Genomic DNA, 23820 nt, shown 5'->3' on the forward strand with positions numbered 1-23820 from the left:
TCAAGACAAACTCATCATATTAAAGATTTTACAACTGAAAGCAGTCCTCAGGTAAGTAAAGACAATGTTTACAATTATTGTTATTATTTATACGTGAAGAGGAGCATAATTCAATTTATTTTAGATGTATGCATAATTATGAAGAAAAACTTTATAAATAGTTCAATTAAGTACACTGAGATTGTCTGCAGTGAGTTGCTCTTAATGTGAGTGGATATAAATGTGATCACTGGTAATGGACTATTTAATTTTGTTTTGACTAAATGATGATTTGATCAATGTGTTTAGCTGCTGACATTATCAGTTACTAGTTTGTTGGGTATGCATTACTAGTCTAATGAATTACTTCTAAAGTTAAACTTCCCTTTATGAAGGCTACCTTAAATTAGGCTAGTTTTAATTTCTTGGGTAAACAGAATGACAAATATAACAGTTGCTGAAATTTAAAAAGTTACAAGTGGTTGGTTTTTATATTTTTAAACAGAGCTTAAATTAATTTTTTTAGCCCCAAATTTATCAGGGATCTTAAACACCATAAAAAACATGAAAGAAGTTGCAGTTTTTAAAAGTTCCAAATGTACATTGGAGGCTTGAAACTATGAGAAGTTTCACACAAAGTAAAATTTTGCATGTGTTTAATTTAAATGCTATACTATATATACTACTTAAAAAAATAGAAGAACACTTTTAAATGTTTTTAATCAGCGTAAGGTGAGTGCCATGGGGTGTTATTAATCAATGTTAATGAAATTAACAACAGGTGCATTAGAGGGACAACAAGGAGACAACCCCAAAACAAAAATGGTTTTGTATGTTGAAGTCACCTGCATTTTATCCGTCCTCATCTTTTCAGCGGATTGGTGCAGTGGCTGCAGTGATGCAGATGCTGTACCGGTCTGTTGTGGTGAAGAGAGAGCGTAAAAGCGAAGCTTTCAATTTACCGGTCAATCTACGTCCCTACCCTCACCTATTGTCACGAGCTGTGGGTAGTGACCGAAAGTACGAGATCTCGAATACAAGCGGCAGAAATGGGCTTCCTCCAAAGGGTGGCTGGCCTCTCCCTTAGAGATAGGGTGAGAAGTTTGGCCATTCGGGAGGGGCTCAGAGTAGAACCGCTGCTCCACCACATCGAAAGGAGCCAGTTGAGGTGGTTCAGGCATCTGACAAGGATGCCTCCTGAGCACCTCCTGGGAGAGTTTTTCTGGGCAAGTCCCACCGGGAGGAGGCCCCGGGGCAGACCCAGGACATGCTGGAGAGATTATATCTCTTGGCTGGCCTGGGAACGCCTTGGTGTTCCCCCGGATAAGCTGGAGGAGGTGGCTGGGGAGAGGGAGGTCTGGGCTTCTCTGCTTGGGCAGCTGCCCCCGCGACCCGGCCCCGGATAAAGCGGAAGAAAATGGATGGATGGATGGATGGATCTTTTCAGTATTTTTTTCAGTTTTGCATTTGGGTTGGGTCCGTGTCACTACTGGTTTCATGAGGAAATATCTGGACCCTACAGAGGTTACACATGCCATGCTAAAGTAGTTAGAGGGTTTCCTGGGTCTCCCAAGACAGTATCAGGAGAAAGACAGTTACTCTAGGAAAGCTGGGCAGGGCTGTAGAAGGTCCTTAACCTATCAGCATGACCGGTTTCAGTAAAGAACCGGGTGAGCACTGCCAGAGACCTACAAAATGAACTCCATCACTCTTCTGGTGTGAATGTCTCTGAAAAAACAATCAAAACAAACTTCATGAAGGTAGCATGAGAGCCCAATATACACTAGTGGGCCCTGTGGTCACTGCCCGACACCATGGAGCCCAAGTGGCATTTGCTAAGTGGGGTTTGTGGCAGAGCCACCACTGTTATCCTGTGCTTTTCACAGATGAAAGCAAGTTTACTTTGAGCACACATGACAGGTGTCAAAATGTCTGAAGCCATGGATAACATAATGCTGCCCGTAACATAATTCAGCATGACCGTTTTGGTGGTGGGTCAGTGATGGTCTGGAGAGGCAATGAAGGGACACACAGTCCTCTATGGGTTAGGCAACGGCACCCTGACTGTGATTTAGTATCAGGATAAAATCTCAGACCCTGCACTGGTGCAGAGGGTTCTGGGTTCCTCCTGGTGCAAGAGAATACTCATCCTTATGTAGTGAGAGCAGGCAGCTCCTGGAGGATGAAGGAATTAATTCCACTGACTGGACCCCAAACTCACCTAAAGCCAATGGAAAACCTCTGGGTCACTTTCCACCTCAGTGATGCCCTTGTACCCACATCATCCTAGATGTGGGATGAGATTCCCCAGGACACAAGCCATCATCCTATTGTCAGGCATGCATACAAGCATGTGGCAGTATTTTGAGTTGCTATTATTATTGTTACTATTATTATTATTATTATTATTTTTTTTTAAAGAGAGTAGAAAATTCTTCTACAGCAACTCCACCACACAGAAAGTCAGCTGGAGATGTGGGGAGTCCTGATATGGATCGAGGTCTGCTTCTTCTTTCCAGTGACCATACTGTTCTTCTGCTGTGCATGTGGTGTGGTACGTAAATACGTCCAATCTTTTTATGTCTATATAAGTTTGTGAACAATTAAAAAAACTTAGCAAAAAACAAAAACAAAACACTAAATTAAAATTAAAAACAAAAAGAAAAGAATAACATATAAAAATGAAAAAAATTAAAAATTAGCCCAGCGATAGACTGCCAGATGTCAGATACGATCCAGCACCCACGTGACCCTGAATTAGATAAGCTGTTGACTCAAAGGAGAAAGAAAATAAACATGGAGTGTTGAGTCATAATTAAAGTTAAGTAGTTACTTTAATCTTTACAAATAAAATCAAAAGTCTGACAATCAAACACTTTCCAGTTACGCTCTGTAGATTCATCTTACTACAAAAGTAGCCCATTGATAGTGTAGGAATAGTAGAATAAAATAATAAAGTCTTACCATATTATATTTTATTGGTGCAGCAAAAGTAAAGTGCAATAATGTCAACTTCACTGAATCAGATACAGTCATGTCATAAAATTAGCACATCCCATGTTAACTGTTGGGCTTTTGACATACAGATTCATGAATAAATGAAACTCCTTAAAGCCAATCATGTGCTGACAGCTTCACTACTATTCAGAAATTATTCTCTAAGTTCCCAAAAGTTGATTCTGTTCATCTGGACGTAGCGTTTTCTGGGAGAAACATTTCGTCACTCATCCAGGTGACTTCTTCAGTCTCAGCTGACTCCAGGTTTCCCCAATCTTATAAACAGTACATTTGCATAATGACTGAAACTAGCACCATCAAAGCCATTGATCAGTGGTTGTTGATCAATGGTCATGAGAATTTGCATATTAATGATCAAGGAACTGACCTCCAAGCCCATTGTTCATTCAGTGGTGCTAGTTTAAGTTATTGTGCAAATGTTCTCTAAGGATGAGAGGTTCAAGCAACTTAAAGAAGTCCAGACGCTTTTCTTTCCAAGCTCCTTAGACTACGATGACCTGGATGACTGAGGACCTTCACAGACACATGCAAATGTTCTGTTTATAAAGTCAGCTGAGAGTGAAGAAGTCACTTGGATGAGTGACAAAATGTTTCTCCCACTGAAATCGCTACGTCCAGATGAACAGAATCAACTTTTGGGTATTTACTTACTTGCTAAATTGTGCATGCATCAAGATATTCTCTAAATTCCTGGGATTAATAGGGGGCTATATTGTTATTCTACAGCAAAACAGTCAACACTATCTATCTATCTATCTATCTATCTATCTATCTATCTATCTATCTATCTATCTATCTATCTATCTATCTATCTATCTATCTATCTATCTATCTATCTATCTATCTATCTATCTATCTATCTATCTATCTATCTATCCATCCATCTATCTATAGTGTTGACTGTTCTATATATATCTATATACCTATATCTATCTATATCTATCTATCTATATAGATAGATAGATAGATATATATAGTGTTTTTGGGACATAACATTTTTTGGTTTCTTATTTTGTTACTCATCTGTGTTGCTGTTATAGTCAAAGTAAGCAGGTTGACAGAGTGTGACACCTGCTGTTCACTTTTTGTAACTGCTTCTGTTATTCTTCCTGTTTGTTCTGCATCTGGAGAAATAAGTAGGCTACTGGAGAATAAATTTTACTTACTAATTGGCGTTAAATAAAAAAAAATTAAGTGTATGTCATGTACATTGGTTTCACTGAGGTGAAGCAAGAAGGTGCAGTGTTCAAATATTCATTTAATTTCTGTTGGACATACATGTGAAATTAATTTGATCTTCAATGTGCAGATGTAAGTGTTTGAAATTTGTGTTTATTTTGAGGTGTATGAATAATACACAATATATAAAAATATATATTATAGGAGAAATTGATTTTCATGTTTTCCAACATAAAAGTAAAATATTTATCTTGCTTTATAAGACATAAAATAAATATATTTATTTATTCATACACATTAATCTACACTTATGACTATATAATCTTTATTACTGCATTAATGTGGTTTCAATTAATATTTCTGGCAGGGGCGAAAATATCAGGTCCCTGTCATCTATTACACAAACCTCCTCATCTCCGTTCTAATCCATCGCAGCATGACGTTCCTTTGGTGGAGGACACTGTATGACAACAGTGCATCTTTCTTTTACAATTTTGCTGTGACGGCCAGTCTTTACTTCAGGTTGTGCATTGCTCTGGAAAGGTACCAGTGTGTGTGTGTGTGTGTGTGTGTGTACTTGCATCTCTCTGATTATTATTATGTACTCTGAAGGATCACTGTGGTCAAAAACAAACTATTCTGTGTGATAATGTGATCATCTTTCTGTTTTGTGTTGCAGGTATTGTTTCATTGCCTGCCCACTGTTGGACTGCCTCAGACAAACTGAGGGTTCTGTGCTGGTCTGTGTTCTGGTCTGGGCCTTTTGTATTGTTAGTGTTGCTCTTGCTGTATTTTTATATGAATTTGTACGTTTAATTATTTATGCCGCCCTCCCTGCCCCCCTGTTCATCTTCTGTCTCGCTGGGACACTTAAAGCTCTGCCTGCTGCCACCTCAGTGCCCACTGAAGAAAAACGAAGAATTGTAGGAACCTTGGTTCTGTTGCTGCTTAATTACTTTCTCATAAACCTTCCTGCAGTCATTCTATTACCTGTCAGCTTGCGTCCACGTCGCCCTGAGACAGCTACTGATTTTATCATTATGATCTTTTTTCTGTTTAGTTCATTGTTGGACTTCATTCTGTTTGCCTTCATGTGTAAAGGGCCCATTGACAGGCTGCTGGCACATCTGTGCTGCTGCAGTATGGAGAGCAACAACACAGGAGATGTGACTGATGTTGGCACAGACAGGTCAGATCATGTAGTCAGAGATGAAGGAAACGAGGAAACAGGGTCACATGACAGGGAAGATGAAGAGGAATTAGAAAGTGTGAGATAAGCAAACACCATCCAAAGTCTTTCTTCAGCTGAAGCCTCAGGCTGTAAGAATTGTTTTGTTGAGTAGTTGGATGATGTCAGTTTAAAAGTAGAAATTGTTTCATAATTTCTTCTAAAGGCCCCGTGGTGGTGAGGTAGCCAGAAGGACCCGGGTTCATATCCAGTTTGGGGCCTTTCAGTTTGGAGTTTGCATGTTCTCCTCGGGTCTGTGAGCGCCCTCGTCAGGTACTTTTAATTCCTGCAGTCCAAAACATGCATTAGGGTTAGTTTAACTGGTGATCCTAAACTTCCTGTAGGTGTGAAGGGTTTCCTGTGTTAGCTTTGTCTTTAACTCCTATAAGGAGGATGAAAAGAGACTGATGAAATTTCTTCTGAAGGCTTCTTATATTCAAATATTAATCACAGAAGGTTATTATTATGTTATTGCTTTTTATAAGACATTTAATGATCATATCCAGCTTACATTGTTTTTTTTTAAATATCATACTTAATTATATTGTTGTTTAATTTCTTGGATAACTTTTGTTTTCCCTCACAGTAACAATTTATTTCCCTCTGATCTTTTGAGTTAAGACACAATGTAGTGTAATATTAATATTATTGTTGTAAGATGCTTTCTTGGTTGCAGGTTTTTTATGTTCAAAAATTATTATTATTATTTTTCTGAAGTTTGAACTGAAATACCTGATATTTTCCTCATTTGTTAAACTCCTCTTCTTTGAGATATCAAAAATAAATAACTAAATAAAAATTGTCCATGGAAGTTATGATCCTCTATGCGCATTTAAATGAGCATTTAATTTCTTCTTACAGTGACTCACAGATGTCATCAAAACTTCAGAGCGAGAATGCTGAAACTATTGAATCTACTGAACAAAAACCTAAAGCAACTACTAAGGCTAAATTTATTTGTGGTACAAAACATAGATGGGAACAAACTTTTTTGTGATTCAACAGAACTGGGTGGTTTGAGGTAATATTTATTTAGTTTAGTTTACTGCACTGGTGATATGAGGCACTGTATTTTTCTTCAGAGCTGTATTTGTGAAATAAAATACAATCTAGCTTGGAAAAAATAGCTTTGTCTAATTTTTTGCAGTTACAAATTGTTCATCCATTATGGGTCCTACATTTAATCAAAAGGCCAGCAGGTGGCAGTTCTCTGGTTTTATAAAGATGTAAAATTAAAGTCTATGAGAAAATTACTTGTTGTTGCTGTCATCTATGGCCACAGTAAACTCCTCACAGATACATTTATGTTGTCAGTTGATAGTTTGAATCTTAAACAGGCCTACCATTTAAAAGTATCTCAATATGTCAGTCATTTATGCAGGACCGTGTTCATGTTGAAATATTTCTATTTCTGCCTGGCAACACCACAAACTGCTGATCACTGGGTTTATAAACAACCTAAAGCAGTCGCCAAGCATTGAAAGTACTTGTACAATGCAAACTTGTGAATCAGAATCAGAATCAGAATCAGAAACTTTATTGTCATTGTCATGAGAACAACGAAATTAAGAATGGTCCCCGATCATTGCATCATCCCTAGCAATATCAAAATATAAATAAAACAATAAAATTCAATAATAAAATAGATAGAATACTTAAAATACTAATAAGATATAACAGTAAAACATTCACATACATTCCCACACACATGCTTCAGACCGTGCATAGATTAACACAAGAGTGGCGTGATGGACATTTTTTTGTAGTATTCAGATGTGTTATTGCAGTTGGATAACAGCTGTGTTTGAGTCTATTAGTCCTTGCTCTGATTGCCCTGTACCGTCTGCCTGAGGGCAACAGTTCGAACAGGGAGTGGCCAGGATGTGAGGTGTCTTTTATGATGTTTTGGGCCTTTTTAAAACAGTGGGCGTTGTGTAGAACTTCCAGTGTGGGGAGAGGGCAGCCAGTGATCTTTTGGGCGGTGTTAATGATCCCTTGGAGTGCTTTCCTCTGAGCCCCTGTGCAGCTAGTGTACCAGATGCATATGCAGTAAGTTAGAACACTCTCAATGGTGGCTCTGTAGAAGGACACCAGCAGTCTCTGTGTGATGTTATTCCTCCTGAGAATTCTCAGGAAGTACAGTCTCTGTTGGGCCTTTTTCAGCAGCTCGGAGGTGTTCACACTCCAGGAAAGGTTCTCCTCTATATTGACTCCCAGGAAGCGGAAGCTTGTGAACACAGATTGCATGAAAAAGTGTACAGAAAATTAATATTTTAGGGGGAAATAAATCAATACATAAGTGATAACAATTTAGATTTAAAAAAAAGCAATAAATGAAAAAGTATCATAGATAAAAGGTTTAGTTTTCTTTTATTTTGTATTATTAGTTTCATGTAGCCACTATGTTAGGTTTATAAAACAGCACAGATCAACTGATTAGTATCAACGAAACTTGAATGTGGGCTACATCTTGGAAAAAAAAGTTGTTTCTATGCTGAAAATAAACCATCTGCACTTTGAGTGTAACCACATGTCTGTGGGGGTGGGGTGTAAATTAGGCTCCCACAACTTCCACGTTCAAGACAAACTCATCATATTACACATTTTACCCACAGTTTCAACTGAAGGCAGACCTCAGGTAACTAAAGACAATGTTTACAATTATTGTTATTATTTATAAGGAACATAATTCAATTTATTTTAGATTGATGTTTCTTAAATTAGTTGTCTGATCCTGGTGAATATAAAATAAGTACTGTATTTAGCTGCTGACATGATCAGTTACCAGTTGATTGGGTACACATTCCTAGTCTAAATTAAACTTGCCTTCATGAAAATGACCTTAAATTAGACTGTCTTGATGCATGGTCAATCATCCAGGTAAGTAAATCTCCAAAAGTTTATTCTGTTCTTCTGGATGTAGCACTTTCTGTGGGAGAAACAGTGGACACTCTTTCAATGATGAGGATGTTCACATCCTGGAAAGGGAGGAACGCTGGTTTGAGCGCGGAGTCAAGGAGGCCATTTACGTGAAAAGGGAAAGACAATCTCTGAATCGAGGAGGGGGCCTAAGGGTACATCTGTCACCATCTCACAATGCTGTGATTGCAGCCATTCCCCAACTCACTGTGAATGGTACTCATGGCCATTGATCAGTGTTTTGTAATCAATTGTTATGAGAATTTGCATAATTATGATGAAGAAACTGACCTCTCAGCCCATCGTTCCTTTGGTGGGCTGGTTTCAGTCATTGTGCAAATGGACTGTTTATAAGATTTGGGGAAACCTGCCTTCAGTTGAGACTGAAAAAGTCACTTGGATGAGTGACAAAACATTTCACGGAAAATGCTACGTCCAGATGAACAGAGTCAACCTTTGGAGATGAAATTAGACTGGTTTTAACTTCTTGGGTAAATATAATGTCAAATTTAGCAGTTGCTCAAAGTTAAAACGTAACAATATTTTAAAAAAAACTTTAATATGGGAGAAACACAACTGGACAATGACTTTGGTAACAACATTTAAGTAAAAATCATATGTTAAAAATCACAGATGTTAAAGTTTTTCGATATTTTCTTTTGTTATTAAAACTTGATGCTTAGTCGGTTAGAGAGAAAAAAAAAGCCAATATGAAAAACACATTTTCTGACTGTGGCACTTAGAGTTCATGTAAAACTGATGGTTTTAACAGAGTTTAAACATATTGTTTAGCTCTGAAATTTATATACCTAGTTCCTCTACCTAAGAAGTTATCGGGGATCCAAAATACCATAGAAAATACTAAAGAAATTGCAGTTTTAAAAAGTTTCAAATACACATTGGGGGTCAGTAACTCTGAGAAGTTTCTCACAAAGTAAAAGTTTGCATCTCTTTACTATATATTCAGTTCAGTCGAGTTCATTTCTTTTTTTATTTCAAACATATACATTCACCAACGTTTCATAAAATCATTCCATACAGTTGTTTGAAAGGGAGTAGGCAGAAGTATATACTTATTTAGCCCTACCCCCTCAGGTTTACATCCTCATCATCTAAATTTGAACAACAAAAACGTATACAATGCCTTCAACTTAGAACATAACATCTCAAAAAAATATTTTCACATGTTCAACTAAAACTATATTTAGATTTGCTAATTTGCAGAAGAAAATAAACATGAGTTTGACTGCTGTCTTGGGTTAATTGCATTTTCTTCATTCTTATACTTATTTAATATTTCTTTTTTGAGTTTTATTTTAAACTGGTTTATATCACTACTGACCTTTATTTCTTCTTTTAACACATTCCAGAATTTAACTCCAGCTATTGAAATAGACATCCTTTTCAATGTTGTTCTGACTCTTTGTAATTTTAAATTCCACTTCCCTCTAAAATTATGCCTCCCTTCTCTTTCTAAGAATTCTATATTATATATACGAGTTTAAAAAATTTAAAGAACACTTTTAAAAAGTCTTCATCGGAATATATCATCAGAGAAGCTAACTACAACATTGATCTGGTAAGTTGAGTGGCGTGGGTGTTATTAATCAGTTTCGGCTGCTTTGGTCTTAATGAAATTAGCAAAATGTGCATCAGAGGGGCAACAATGAGACAACCACCCCAAAAAATGGTTTTGCTGAAACTGCAATGAAGGGACACACAGTCCTCTATGGGTTAGGCAACGGCACCCTGACTGTGATTTAATATCAGGATAATATCCTTGGAACCCAGCCCTTGCACTGGTGTAGTGGGTTCTGGGTTCCTCCTGGTGCAACACAATACTCGGTCTTATGTGGTGAGAGCAGGCAGCTCCTGGAAGATGAAGGAATTAATACCACTGACTGGACCCCAAACTCACCTAAAGCCAATGGAAAACCTCTGGGTCACTTTCCAGGAGCTCAGTGATGCCCTTGTACCCACATCATCCTAGATGTAGGAGGAGATCCCCCAGGACACAAGACATCATCCTATTGTCAGGCATGCATACAAGCATGTGGGAGCATTAATAATTACTGAGTATTTTGAGTTGCTGCTGATGAAATGGACTAGCCTGATGCATAAGATTTTAATTGGATTTTCATGGTTTGTTTGAATTCAGAGCTTGTTGACAATTGAATTTCAACCAAATAATTTAGCATCCTTTTGTCACGGCCTGGGTCAAGGGACCCAGGGCTCATTTTTGGTGTTTTTTGTCTCTTCCCTGTTTCTCCTAGTGGTGTGTGGATCAATATTGAAATATCGCTTCCTCCGGTACCAGTTATTTATGTTCTAGAATCGATTCTGATATTAAAATATCGATATTTTAATAATTTGGGATAAATTTTTAGTTTATCATTAACAGGAACCCAGTGGAAATAAACTATATCATTCGGATCATCTAAATTGGAAGGAACTACTTCTTCTTCTGCCTTTCATAGTCATATGCGAAATACAGCTTTTTTTGTATTTTTGGTGTTTTGTTGTCTCTCTCCTGTTTCTCCGTCTAACTGTGTGTGACTTTTCCCACACATGTATTTTAAGTCAAACGGGAAAAAAAAATATGAGTTTGAGGAGGGTCATTTGGAGGAACTCAGTGTTTTTCCAGCATTTAGAGCAAACCAGTGAATCACTTTCACCACCTGCTGTTTCACATATTTTTTTTTTCAGAGTAGAAAATTCTTCTACAGCAACTCCACCACACAGAAAGTCAGATGGAGATGTGGGGAGTCCTGATATGGATCGAGGTCTGCTTCTTCCTTCCCGTGACCATACTGTTCTTCTGCTGTGTGTGTTGTGCGGTACGTAAGTATGTCACATCTTTTTATGTCTGTGAGTGTGTGAACAATGAAAAAACAAAATTAAAATTAACAATAGAATAAAATATATTAAAAAAGAAAAGAAATAAAAATTAGCCCAGCAAAAGACTGCCGACCTGCCTACCTTTGGCCCAGTGACAGCTGGGATACGATCCAGCACCCACATGACCCTGAGCAAGATAAACAGTTGGGTAAAAGGAAAAACTGAAATAATAAATAAATAAACATGGACTGTTGAGTCATCATTAAAATTAAGTGATTGCTTAAATACTCACAAATAAAATAGTCTGACAATCAAACACTTTCCACACTGTAAAATATAAGTTGTTGTTTCAACTTAAAAATATGATGTAAAGGGCTGCCTTAAAATTTTAAGTTAAGTCTACACAGTCTCTTCAAGGTAACGTTCAAGGTAACTTTATTTCCAGGGTCCAGGACACTTCACCAAAGTATTGCCCCCCACAGCTGTAGCAGCCACTGCAGGCACTTAAATATCCTAATATCTCTGCCATTACAATATACAATGTGAGAAATCAAACGTAAAGCTGAAGTGAACAGTACAGCAGCGAAATGTCAAAGACCCTGGTGAAGACATGAATAAACACAAGACACTAATAATATCAATGCTAGCTTGCCAGTTAATTTCTCTAAAACCCAGACCATCTCCAGTGTCAAAGATCTTGTAATAATACATTTGGTGTAGAAAAAGTACACATGTTATCATGTGGCATCTACAGGGAGGAGGGAGTTAACCCTTTGAGTTAAAGCTGAAAGTCTGCACTTCAATCACCACTTGATTGTTTCATTTAAAATCCACTGTGGTGCTGTAATTATTAAATTTACTAAAAGAAACAATGCTAACCTTCACAGTCTTGAGAGTCTGTGAGGGATCTTCCTTTAGAAAATGATTATTGGAAATATTTCCAAAATGAACTTCCACCAAAATACAACAGCCTGTGAACTTGAAAGAAATTTACAAGTACAGAGACAATATGAAATAAGCTTTATTAATTAGCTGAGTTAGCTTGCTAATATTGCAACAGTGTTTGAGTGCACAACCTTAAAGCTAGCGGCACAATACTTATGATTTGGTCAGTGCCACATTAAACCCATAAAAAAGGTCATATGTCAGTATTAGGTATTAGGTCAGTATTAAGTTTGGTCATGACACACAAGCTGGACCTTGTCGGCTAAAGTTACATTAGCTAAAGCAAACATTTCGGTAAAAGAGAAAAACCCGCGTCATGCCATAAATTCAAAACATGTTCCAACTTTTGTAGCTCTCTTTCCTTATAGTTATAACCAATGTTACTCACCTTGAAAGCAGATTCCAATGAAGACGATTAGAAAACGTCCAAGTAATGTGAGCATGTGTGTTTTGTGCATTTTATGTTCAATATAGGTATTTGTTGTGCCTGAAAATGAACAAATAAATGAATGAAATGAATGAATGAATGTCGTTAACCGCCAATTCCCCATGATGCACCTCGATAGCAGTCACGTGGAATCCTGCTGTGCTCAACTTCCCCACATTGTCAAGTTCACATAAGTTGCTGATTTAGCTGGACATGAGTTTTTAAGTTAGCTTTTTTTGGTGTAATTGGGACGTTTTTATTTTGTAATTCTATGTTATAACAACAACTTCAGTCATCTATTGTCAAACTGATATAGAATAATATGTTACAATAACAAACATCTAGAATTACATTTTACAGTGCAGTTACACTCTGTAGATTCATCTTACTACAAAAGTAGCCCATTAATAGTGTAGGAATAGAGAATAAAATAATAAATTCTTAACATATTATTTTATTGGTGCAGCAAAAGTAAAGTAAAAATTTTAATCATTCAACTTCACTGAACCAGATACAGTCATGTCATAAATTAGCACGTCCCATGTTAACTGTTGGGCTTTTGACATACAGATGAGTGAATAAATGAAACTCCTTAAAGCCAAAATCTCATGTAGACGTTCAACATGTTTGCAGTTTGGCTGAAGAAAAAAACACATGTTGGGTCTAAATTTTAGCCTCACATTTTTAGACCATTCAGTGACCTCTGCACCGGACTATATTGTTATTCTACAGCAAAACAGTCAACACTTAATTTTTTTTAGATATGTCTTAAGGTAGCTGTGATCATTCTCTGTAATATTCTCAGTAACTGCAATATATAATTCTATATACACTGTTTTTTGAGAGATACCAGGTTTGTTTGGTTCTGGTTGTCACTCATCTGTGTTGCTGTTATAGTCAAAGAAAGCAGGTTGACACAGTGGGACGCCTGCTGTTCACTTTTTGTAACTGCTTCTGTTAATCTTCCTGTTTGTTCTGCATCTGACCTTTCTAAATCCTGGAGACCAAATTTTACTTTCTTATTGAAAAATTAAATTAAATTAAAAAATATTTAGTATATCTCCCGCACTTTCGCTTCACTGTGATCAGGCAGGAAGGTGCTGTGTTTAAATATTCGTTTTGTTTCTGCTGGACATGCATGTCAGATTAATTTGATATTCTAGGTGCCGATGTGAGTGTTTGAAATTTGTGATTATTTTGAGGTGTATGAATAATTAATTCAAAACAATACATTGTAATTATTATTATTTTTCATCTTTTCCAACATACAAGTAACTTACTTTTTAAGAAGTAAACTAAATATATTTTATTTATTTATTTACTCTTCATACACATTAATCTACACTTATGACTATATAATCTTTATTACTGTATTAATGTGGTTTCAATTAATATTTCCTGCAGGGTCAAAGATATCAGGTTCCTGTCATCTATTACACAAACCTCATCATCTCCGTTCTAATCTATCGCAACATGATGTTCTTTTGGGAGGAAATACTGCATTACAACAACATTGCACGTTTCATTTACTATTTTGCTGTGACGGCCAGTCTTTACTTCAGGTTGTGCATTGCTTTGGAAAGGTACCAGTGCGTGTGTGTGTGCATGTCTCTGAATATTATACTGAACTATGAGGCATCGTTCAGAAACAAACTATTCTGTGTGATAATCTGATCATCTGTCTGTTTTGTGTTGCAGGTATTGTTTCATCGCCTGCCCACTGTTGGACTGCCTCAGACAAACTGAGGGTTCTCTGCTGGTCTGTGCTCTGGTCTGGGTCCTTTGTATTGTTAGTGTTGCTCTTGCTGTATTTTTATATGAATTTGTACGTTTAATCATTTATGCCGCCCTCCCTGCCCCCCTGTTCATCTTCTGTCTCGCTGGGACACTTAAAACTCTGCCTGCTGCCACCTCAGTGCCCACTGAAGAAAAACGAAGAACTGTAGGAACCTTGGTTCTGTTTCTGCTTAATTACTTTCTTATAAACCTTCCTGCAGTCATTCTATTAACTCTTAACTTGCGTCTACTAAATTTGACTTTTTATTCACCTCACTCTGTCACAACTACTGATTTTATCACTATGATCCTATTTCTTTTAAGTTCATTGTTGGACTTCATTTCGTTTGCTTTCATATGTAAAGGACCCATTGACAGGCTGCTGGCACATCTGTGCTGCTGCAGTATGGAGAGCAACAACACAGAAGATGTTACTGATGTTAGCACAGACAGGTCAGATCATGTAGTCAGAGATGAAGGGAAAGAGGAAACAGGGTCACATGACAGGGAAGATGAAGAGGAATTAGAAAGTGTGAGATAAGTAAACACCATCCAAAGTCTTTCTTCAGCTGAAGCCTCAGGCTGTAAAATTTTTTTTGTTGAGTAGTTGGATGATGTCAGTTTAAAAGTAGAAATTGTTTCATAATTTCTTCTAAAGGCCCCGTGGTGGTGAGGTAGCCAGAAGGACCCGGGTTCATATCCAGTTTGGGGCCTTTCAGTTTGGAGTTTGCATGTTCTCCTCGGGTCTGTGAGCGCCCTCGTCAGGTACTTTTAATACCTGCAGTCCAAAACCTGCATTAGGGTTAGTTTAACTGGTGATCCTAAACTTCCTGTAGGTGTGAAGGGTTTCCTGTGTTAGCTTTGTATTCAACTCCTCCAATTGTTATTGTTGGAAGATGTTTTATGGTTGCAGGTTTTTATGTGCAAAAATTACCTTTTTTTTCCCAACATTTGAAGTAAAATACCTGAATTCCTCATTTGTTAAAATCTTCTTTGAATTATCAAAAATAAATAAATGAATAAATATTGTCCTTGGAAGTTGCATTCCTTCTTTATTATTATTATTTTATTATTATTTATAAACAACACAGAACTGAAAATACATTGTGTTTATTCACAGTATTTTACATTCAAAGATTCAAAGTGTTTACTGTCATGTGTCCATAGAAAAAAAGGCATTTCTCTGTGCAATGAAATTCTTTCTTTGCTGTCCACACACAGATACCGATTAATATATACAATAGAAACAGAACAGATAAAAATACAAATAGCACAAATAAATAAATGAAGACAACAAATAAGACAAAATATTGAAGTGTGAAACAGAGATGTGTGCAAAAGAGCTATGAGCTTAATATTCATTGAGCCAGTTAAACAAAAACACAACTAAGGTTTACTTAATATAACCGGCCAGACAATTAACAAACAGGGGTATCTGCTGAGAGATATGTGACGTCATGTGCACATCGCTGCATGAAATGAATAGTAGTATCAGTTATATGAAGTTCTAATCAGTATCTGTTTCAAACAATATTTTTGTTTTCTCTTGCCTCCTCTACTCCACCACTACTCTCTTCTCCTCATCTCCATCTCCTCCTGTTCCTCCTCACCTGAAGTGTTCGAACATAAGAAATCAGGACCATGTTTATTTATTCTTGATATTGTCGCAGCTGGTTATCATCAGCAGATATCAGACCCAGCCATCTCTGGACAGCTGACAGGAGTCGGCTAAACAATAATATAACATTGTAAGCTAACATTATGCCAGCTAATATTAGACTTTAGCCTTCTAAAACTCTTTGAGTACTGAAAACCAGTGTGATTAAATATTATATATATATCAGTATGGAGCTGGATAGGTTAGTGGTAAGACTACACGCCTTTGGAGCGGAACTGAGGAATAGAGGAACTGACCTGAAAGATAGGATTATGGTGAAGCTTGAAACCTGAATCCCCCGTAGCTGGTTACCAAGACTACGTGAAGTACCCTCAGAAGGTCTGCTAGATGATGTGAATCATCTAATCTATCTCTCTGGTGTACCTCATCAAGCAGCTGGCCAAGGCTGTGAGCCATGGCTTAGCAGTTTCCAAGGCTTCAGGTATGGACAGCCTTGGAAACTGCGCCTTGTTTTTTTGGGGGGGGTTTTTTTTCTGTTTTTTTTTTTTCAAAATACTGTTCAAATTTATATAGTGCTGCAGAAACTGTGCACCTCACCCCCCTTTCTTCTCCCACATGTTTACACTGAGTAGGAGATGCTCTGTATCTCATTGTACATTGGTATAGTGACAATAAAGGCATTCTATTCTATTCTATTCAACTCTTTCTATTAAAGTAAATAAACAAAATATTGCCGGTAAGTTAGTTTGCATTAAAAGCTTAATAACCTCCACAGATGTGTCAAAACTGTCACACCCTGTCTCTGTTCACACCTCTGAGGTCACAGGTTCTGACTGAAGATAGCGATCTTTAAAAATCATCAACAAGGTGTTTGTTGCCACTTCAGCCACTCTCATCTGGTGGGTCTGTGGGTTTTAATATGGTGGAAACAGGAAGATTAAGCTTGTTAGAGGTTCATACAGTCACAAATATGGGTTCATAAAGCAGCTGCCAACTGCAGGTTTTAATAAAGTTAAGAAAAACACATGTATATACTACATTTGTTTGGGAGTATTTCCAGCTTTAATTCACAAGTGATGTTCTAATAATTATTCCTATAAGAAGGAAAGTCTCTTACTTTTTATCAAAAAGAAGCTCAGAGTTTCAGAGTTTGAAACTGAAATACAGATTTAATTTTAGCTGTAATTCATTTATATGGTTATTTAAATGAATACTGCCAGAATTTATTTATTTTTCAAAGAGCAGCAGATTCTGTTCTTCTTTAATCAGTTTACTGTTATCCACTCGATGATTGTAGTAAAGAGACGACTACTTTTGCCTCCCTCTATAACCTGTTATAAAGATACTATTCAACAATGTGTACTAGCTTGTGTAAAAACACTGTCACATGTATAAAGAGACATTAGAGCTTTTTGGTTGTCTACTTCATGGGGATCAGGCCATCAGCTGCCCCGTGGCTTTAAACTGCCACTGCTGATAATGTGCCATGGAAACACCTTTGAGACCAGATTTCTACCTGAATAAAAACTTTTACTAACAGTCACAGGAGCTGATGTCATGTTTGCTGTCACAACGTTTTTAATCCCTGATATTTTAAGTTTGCTGGATCTGAGTTTTGGTTTAGGCAACAGTTGGACTGAGTAAAAATCTTGATTAAAATGCATGTGCTTTTGTGACTGTAAAGCAAAATAAAACCATCAGCAGAACAGAAACGATGCAGCTTAGTTGTTGTACTGATCATTTAAGTTAAAATATATCTTGACTCTCGCTGGCTTCATGTTTGGGCATCTGTGAGTTTGAACATCAGTGAGTACGGGGTGGAGATTATAAAGTTTGTTACCACAACTTCCTCGTTCAAGACAAAATTGTCATATTGCAGATTTTACCCAACGGTTCAGCTGGAAACAGTCCTGAGACAAGTAAGGGCGACACTTATTTTATACATGTTCATATTATTTCTATCTGAAGAGAGGAATAGTTATAAAAAACATAGAAACTGACTGAATTAGAACATCTGGAGATAGTTTATTAAAGTCACTACCTTCTTTTCTTTTGTGCTTGGAGTGAGCAGCTTTTTGTGAATGTGTGTGTTGGTAATGCACTAACTGTACCTCCTCGATCTATTTGACTAATTAATATAAATAACTTCTCCCACAGAATGTCAGCGTAACTGTAGCCTGCATAGCAACACAATGTGCAATGTGAACCATGCAGCCTAATCACACATGTTGATTTAAAACAGAGCCTGCAGCAGTAGATGTATTCATATGTATTACTGCTATGGTTAGTGCACTGATAGCTTTGACAGAACTGAATTAGATTTATTTCAGTACATTTGTGTTGGTTCATCACAACATGTTCTTACTGAGAGCTGAAAATTCCTGGTCCAGCCAATTTCATCGCTCTGAAAATTTGCATCGAGGTGTTTTTGTTTTCATTGTTGCTGTGCGGGGATATTTTATGAGCAATTTGTGAGTCGTTTTTAAACATTGGCATGTAAAGTTTTCAAGATCAGAAATGCAAAGTAAATTTTTACTTTAGAGTTATTTTAATTGAAATTTATGGTTAATCAAATAGCTGTTAACTTCTCTGTGATCTCACAAAAAAAAAGTGTAATCCAGTTGAGTTTTAATCAAGTTCAAGTTCAAATTTTATTCGCCACATGCGGGTTGCCCTGCAGTGGAATGGACCCGCCCCCCGACCTTACATACACGACACAGACATCAAGTGTTAGCAATCGACTTTAAAGTGTTATTTTTATACTTTCATACTCCCTCCCTTCACCACCAATGTTTGTTATTCTGTGCCAACATTCTCCAGCACAATTCGGGCTGCTCCATGTTATTATTATTGCGTTGCTGCTTGTTTACCTACAATCAGTAATTTCATGACTGAACAATGTTAACAATGTTTTTTTTTTATTTATTTTTTTTATTTTTTTGCTTTGCCACACAAACAAAGTGCATTGGTATAGATTCCAACACAACCCTATCACAGTATCTTTGCCCGGGTTTCGGAAAGTCCTTGAAGTGATTATGTGGATCGACACATGTGTCTGCCTTCCTTTGACCATACTGATGATCTACTGTGTGTGTTATGTGGTAAGTAAATAATAACTTTTTTCTTTGTGAATAATTTGAAGCAGAGATGAAAGCAGATTTTGCAGATTATGTGGTTCTGTTGGCTTCATCGGGCGATGGCCTCCAGTTCGGTTTGGAACAGTTCGCAGCTGAGTGTGAAGCGGTGGGAATGAGAATCAGCACCACCAAATCTGAGGCCATGGTCCTCAGCCGGAAAAAGGTGGAGTGCCCACTCCGGGTCAGGGACGAGTTCTTGCCCCAAATGGAAGAGTTTAAGTATCTCGGGGTCTTGTTCATGAGTGACGGGAGAAGGGAGATCGACAGACGGATTGGTGCTGCGGCTGCAGTGATGCAGACGCTGCTCCGGTCTGTTGTGAAGAGAGAGCAGACAGTTAATCTACGTCCCTACCCACAGCTCGTGAGGTGTGGGTAGGGACGTAGATCGACCGGTAAATTGAGAGGGTAGTGACCGAAATAACAAGATCGCGGATACAAACAGCAGAAAAGGGCGTCCTCTCTCTTAGAGATAGGGTGAAGATTTCGGCCATCCGGGAGGAGGCTCAGAGCCGCTGCTCCTCCACATCGAAAGGAGCCGATTGAGGTGGTTCGAGCTTCTGACAAGGATGCCTCCTGGGCACCTCCTGGGTGAGGTGTTGCCCCCGCGACCCATCCCCAGATAAGCAGAAAAAGATGGATCAGAATCAAAAAGGGTTTTATTGCCAAATGTTGAGCAGGTTTACAAAATTAGGAAATTGCTGCGGCAAACATACTGTCAGACAACGCTTAAATAAACATAAAAAATGGGATAAATTGTAGATTTAGTGAAATAAATACATAAATAACAAGGAAGGGCTGCAATGACCTTTATTAAGGATCATTAAAATTAAATAGTTCCTCACACCTGAGTTCAAGCTTAGTGCGATTTAGCTCACGGGTCGAGAAAATGCCCACATCCCACAAATAAGCTAAATGAGCAGCAGAGTTTGATTCTGACCCAAGGCCCTCTGCTGGGTGTCTTCTATTTCTTCTCCCCAGCCTGTCTCCTCATAATAATAATAATAATAATAATAATAATAATAATAATAATAATAATAATAATAATAATAATAATAATAATACATTAACAATGATCAAAATGATGATATAAACATATATTTTATTTCTATTTTCTTGTGTGATTCTCTGTTGTTTCAATCCAAATAGTTGAAAAGTTAAAAGCTTATAAATATTATACATACTATCAGAGACTGGACCTTTTATTAATTATTTGTTTTTGTATTTTTTTTTTTTTTTTTTGTAGCACTCTATCTTTTGCATACTAATCATTTAGTTTACAAATAATTTGACTTTAAATTAATTTAAGAAACAAAAGCTTTGATCAGCCGATTTGGAGCCAAACAAACTTTCTTCTTTTTAGTGAACGAGCCATAAGAACCTCCATCAGCTGCACCTCGGCAGTACAGATACCATCCTAGTGACAAACTGTTCCTCTAAATGTGCAGTAATTTATTTTTTCACAGTGTTACAGAGAAACCCTGTGGGCAGAAAACATGGAAGCATGTAGTGTTGTGAAGTAACCCGACTGAGTATTTTGTCCTCTGTTGCTTTACATGCACCAGCAGTTTCAACCATAAGAACGTTTAAAAAAGAGAAGTTTTGACATCAGATAAAAGTCTGAAAAGCAAGGAAGTCAAGAGACACTTTGATTTTAAAAAGTTTTCAACAACCTAAAAGAAAAGTTGATTGTTTTGTAAATTAGTCTCCTTCTGGTGCCTGAGAGCATAATAACATAATAAACAATGTCATGTTTATTCCTGCATTTATTTATTGTTATTTTAAATATTAATTTATATTTCCTGCAGGTGCAAAGGAGTCCAGTCCCTGTCATCTATTACACAAACCTCCTCACTTCTAATGTAATCCAGATCTGCATAATGATTGTTTGGTTATTAAGAATAGGAAGTAGCATACCTGCTGTTATTCACCTCTCGTGTGTGATGGCCAGTCTGTACTTCAGGATGTGCATTGCTCTGGAAAGGTACCTGTTCGTCTTTTAGTGTGTGTACCTGCATGTCTCTGAACATTATATTTTACTGTGAAGCATCCTTACAGTCAGAATCATATTATTCTACACTGTGATGATACAAATTAGTGTCTCTCCTCTGTTGCAGGTGTTTTCACATCGCATATCCACTGTTGGACTGCCTCAAAGAAACAAGGAGTTCTGTGCTGGTCTGTGTCCTTGTCTGGGCTTTTTGTATAGTCAGTGTCCCTCTTGCCATAGTCTTAGATGAATTAGAACGTTTAATTATTTATGCTGCCCTCCCAGGCCCCCTGTTCATCTTCTGCTTAGCTCGGACCTTCAGAGCCCTGCCTGCTGCCACCTCAGTGCCCACTGAGGAGAAACGTCGAAGTCTAGGAATTTTAACTCTGTTGTTCTTTTACTACTTTCTATTAATCGTTCCCACAATCACCTCTCATGACGTCTTTATCATCTTTTTTTTGCTCAGTCCTTTTGTGGACCTGATTCTGTTTCTTTTCATGCGAAAAGGATGCATTGACAAGCTGCTGGCATGTCTGTGCTCAGCTGATGGAAGAGTGTGACTGACAGCACAGACAGGTGGGCTGATGTGGACTTGATTCTTTTTCTTTTATGCAGAACGGATGCATTGACAGGCTGCTGGAGTGTCTGTCTAAATAGTTTTAAAACTGATTTTATAAACTGCTTTGGACACTTTTTATATCCCAGGATTAAAGATGTTCAAATCTTCTTCTTTTTTTAAAAATTAGTTTCCCACATTAGGTTTTAATGTTTTTACCTTTTTCTTGCTTGTAATTTTGTTTGCCACATCATCTTTCTTTGTTTCTACAACATGTCCAAATAATGTTTTCAGTTCTCTGTAACGTTTTAAGAATTGAATTGGATTTTTTAATTTACATTTTTTTATGGAATCATTTATTCCATAAAAAATGGTAAAATATAGCTCTATTTTACTATTTTACTATCAATATATTATATTTTTTTGGTCCTTCACATTACCAATTCAATTTCCTCTGGTATACCGAGTATTAGAAATAATATTGTACTATTTGTTATGTAGATTATATATGTATATGCAGCCAAGACAATCCTGCGATTGTAGCTGATGACAGTGAGTTCAGTGATGAAGCTGCTTCCCCACAAGTTCATATATTGTAGCAAGAGCCAGCGACTTAATGTCATCATCTCTCCTTTGTTGTTAATAACTGGACTGAACAAACAGCAAGATTACTTGTGATGTGTGACGTGGATAAGAGTTTTGTACAATTGTTAAAATTCATAAAGAAGTCTTTGTATGTTCAGTGTTTTTAAAGATGTAATGAAAAAGATTTACATTCCTGTAAATAATATTTATTTAGTTCAGTTAACTGCAACTGGTGATATGAGACACTGTATTTTTTTTTTTTATTGATGAAATAAAACAAATCTAGGTTGAAAAAATTGCTTTGTCTAATTTTTTGCAGTTACAAATTGTTCATCCATTATGGGTCCTACATTTAATAAAGGACAACAGGTGGCAGTTCTCTGGTTTCATAAAGATGTAAAATTAAAGTCTATGAGAAAATTGCTTGTTGTTGCTGTCATCTATGACCACAGTAAACTCCTCACAGATACATTTATGTTGTCAGTTGATAGTTTGAATCCCAAACAGGCCTACCATATAAAAGTATCTCAATATGTCAGTCATCTATGCAGGACCGTGTTCATGTTGAAATATTTCTATTTCTGCCTGGCAACACCACAAACTGCTGATCACTGGGTTTATAAACAACCTAAAGCAATCACTAAGGGTTAATAGTACACACATGGGAACACAGATCATATGAAAAAGTGGATTGAAAATTAATCTTTTAGGTGTTTTAACAATGAGAGCTATCAATAAATAACTGATAACTATTTAGATTTTTAACAAAGCAAAAAATGAAAAAGTATCATAAATAAAATGTTTACTTTTCCTTACTTTGCATTATTAGTTTCATGTAGCCACTATGTTAGGTTTATAAAACAGCACAGATCAACTGATTGGTGCATACTAAACTTGAATGTGGGCTACATCTTGGAGAGAAAAAAAAAGTTGTTTCTATGCTGAAAATAAACCATCTGCATGTTGAGTGTGACCACATGTCTGTGGGGGTGGGGTGTTAATTAGGCCACCACAACTTCCATGTTCAAGACAAACTCATCATATTACACATTTTACCCACAGTTTCATCTGAAAGCAGTCCTCAGGTAAGTAGAGACAATGTTTACAATTATTTTTATTATCATTATACTTGAAGTTAGAGAGATAGATAGAATTTTATTTCGAACATGCAAATATAATTGAAATAACAGGAGAAAAAAACAAACAAACAAAAATTAATAATCATCAAGTTCTCTTGTATATATCCATGTCTACAGAATGTGTGTGCTCGAAAAGGAGTAGGATGAAGTTTACACTTTTCCTGTTCCTGCCCCCTTATTCACTTCACTTATTCACTTAAATACTACAGGTCATCTTCATGTTACATAATGTTCAACAAAGTCTAAGAGTCTGGTTAAAATACAAAGTGAATTGATCTACAACTACCATCCGGGTTGCAGGGGTGCTGGGGCATAACCCTGAAGTGATAGGGTAAGAGGCAGGGTACACCCTGGACAGCTCACCAGTCAATCACATGGAAACAAACACTGCATGACTTTTAACTGTGGAAGGAAACCAGAATACCCAGAGAGAAACAACTGTAAACTAGCCAGACAGTGAATTTGAACCCTGGACTTTCTTGCTGTGAG

General features: G+C 37.0%; 3 protein-coding genes across 3 annotated transcripts; all 3 read left to right on the forward strand.

The window, feature by feature from the left end:
- The first annotated feature begins 4612 nt into the window (after positions 1-4612).
- LOC146560701 (uncharacterized) lies at positions 4613-5453 on the forward strand. The gene is made up of 2 exons (XM_085243171.1): positions 4613-4719; positions 4856-5453. Exons 1-2 carry the CDS (start codon positions 4613-4615, stop codon positions 5451-5453), a joined length of 705 nt encoding a protein of 234 aa, XP_085099297.1.
- Positions 5454-11073: 5620 nt separating this feature from the next.
- Positions 11074-14850, forward strand: LOC146560702 (uncharacterized). The gene is made up of 3 exons (XM_085243172.1): positions 11074-11168; positions 13946-14116; positions 14232-14850. The coding sequence occupies exons 1-3, from the start codon at positions 11074-11076 to the stop codon at positions 14848-14850; spliced, it is 885 nt and encodes a 294-aa protein (XP_085099298.1).
- A 3789-nt stretch (positions 14851-18639) lies between these two features.
- LOC146560703 (uncharacterized) lies at positions 18640-21981 on the forward strand. The gene is made up of 3 exons (XM_085243141.1): positions 18640-19028; positions 20870-21045; positions 21179-21981. The coding sequence occupies exons 1-3, from the start codon at positions 18963-18965 to the stop codon at positions 21609-21611; spliced, it is 675 nt and encodes a 224-aa protein (XP_085099267.1). The 5' UTR covers positions 18640-18962; the 3' UTR covers positions 21612-21981.
- The last annotated feature ends 1839 nt before the right edge of the window (positions 21982-23820 follow it).

This window comes from Mchenga conophoros, linkage group LG13 (assembly GCF_057382185.1).
Source record: "Mchenga conophoros isolate Kocher_MC1m ecotype Shallow Benthic linkage group LG13, M_conophoros_male_GT1.1, whole genome shotgun sequence".
NCBI classification, from domain to species: Eukaryota; Metazoa; Chordata; class Actinopteri; order Cichliformes; family Cichlidae; genus Mchenga; species Mchenga conophoros.

What these genes read in the sequence shown, in the direction of transcription:
- LOC146560703 (XM_085243141.1), top strand. Translation starts at nt 18,963, where the DNA reads ATGTGGATCGACACATGTGTCTGCCTTCCTTTGACCATACTGATGATC. An exon ending in TCTACTGTGTGTGTTATGTG is followed by an intron (nt 19,029 to 20,869) that starts GTAAGTAAATAA and finishes TATTTCCTGCAG; the next exon opens with GTGCAAAGGAGTCCAGTCCC. An exon ending in ATGTGCATTGCTCTGGAAAG is followed by an intron (nt 21,046 to 21,178) that starts GTACCTGTTCGT and finishes CCTCTGTTGCAG; the next exon opens with GTGTTTTCACATCGCATATC.
- LOC146560702 (XM_085243172.1), top strand. Translation starts at nt 11,074, where the DNA reads ATGGAGATGTGGGGAGTCCTGATATGGATCGAGGTCTGCTTCTTCCTT. An exon ending in GTGTGTTGTGCGGTACGTAA is followed by an intron (nt 11,169 to 13,945) that starts GTATGTCACATC and finishes GCAGGGTCAAAG; the next exon opens with ATATCAGGTTCCTGTCATCT. An exon ending in TTGTGCATTGCTTTGGAAAG is followed by an intron (nt 14,117 to 14,231) that starts GTACCAGTGCGT and finishes TTTGTGTTGCAG; the next exon opens with GTATTGTTTCATCGCCTGCC.
- LOC146560701 (XM_085243171.1), top strand. Translation starts at nt 4,613, where the DNA reads ATGACGTTCCTTTGGTGGAGGACACTGTATGACAACAGTGCATCTTTC. An exon ending in TTGTGCATTGCTCTGGAAAG is followed by an intron (nt 4,720 to 4,855) that starts GTACCAGTGTGT and finishes TTTGTGTTGCAG; the next exon opens with GTATTGTTTCATTGCCTGCC.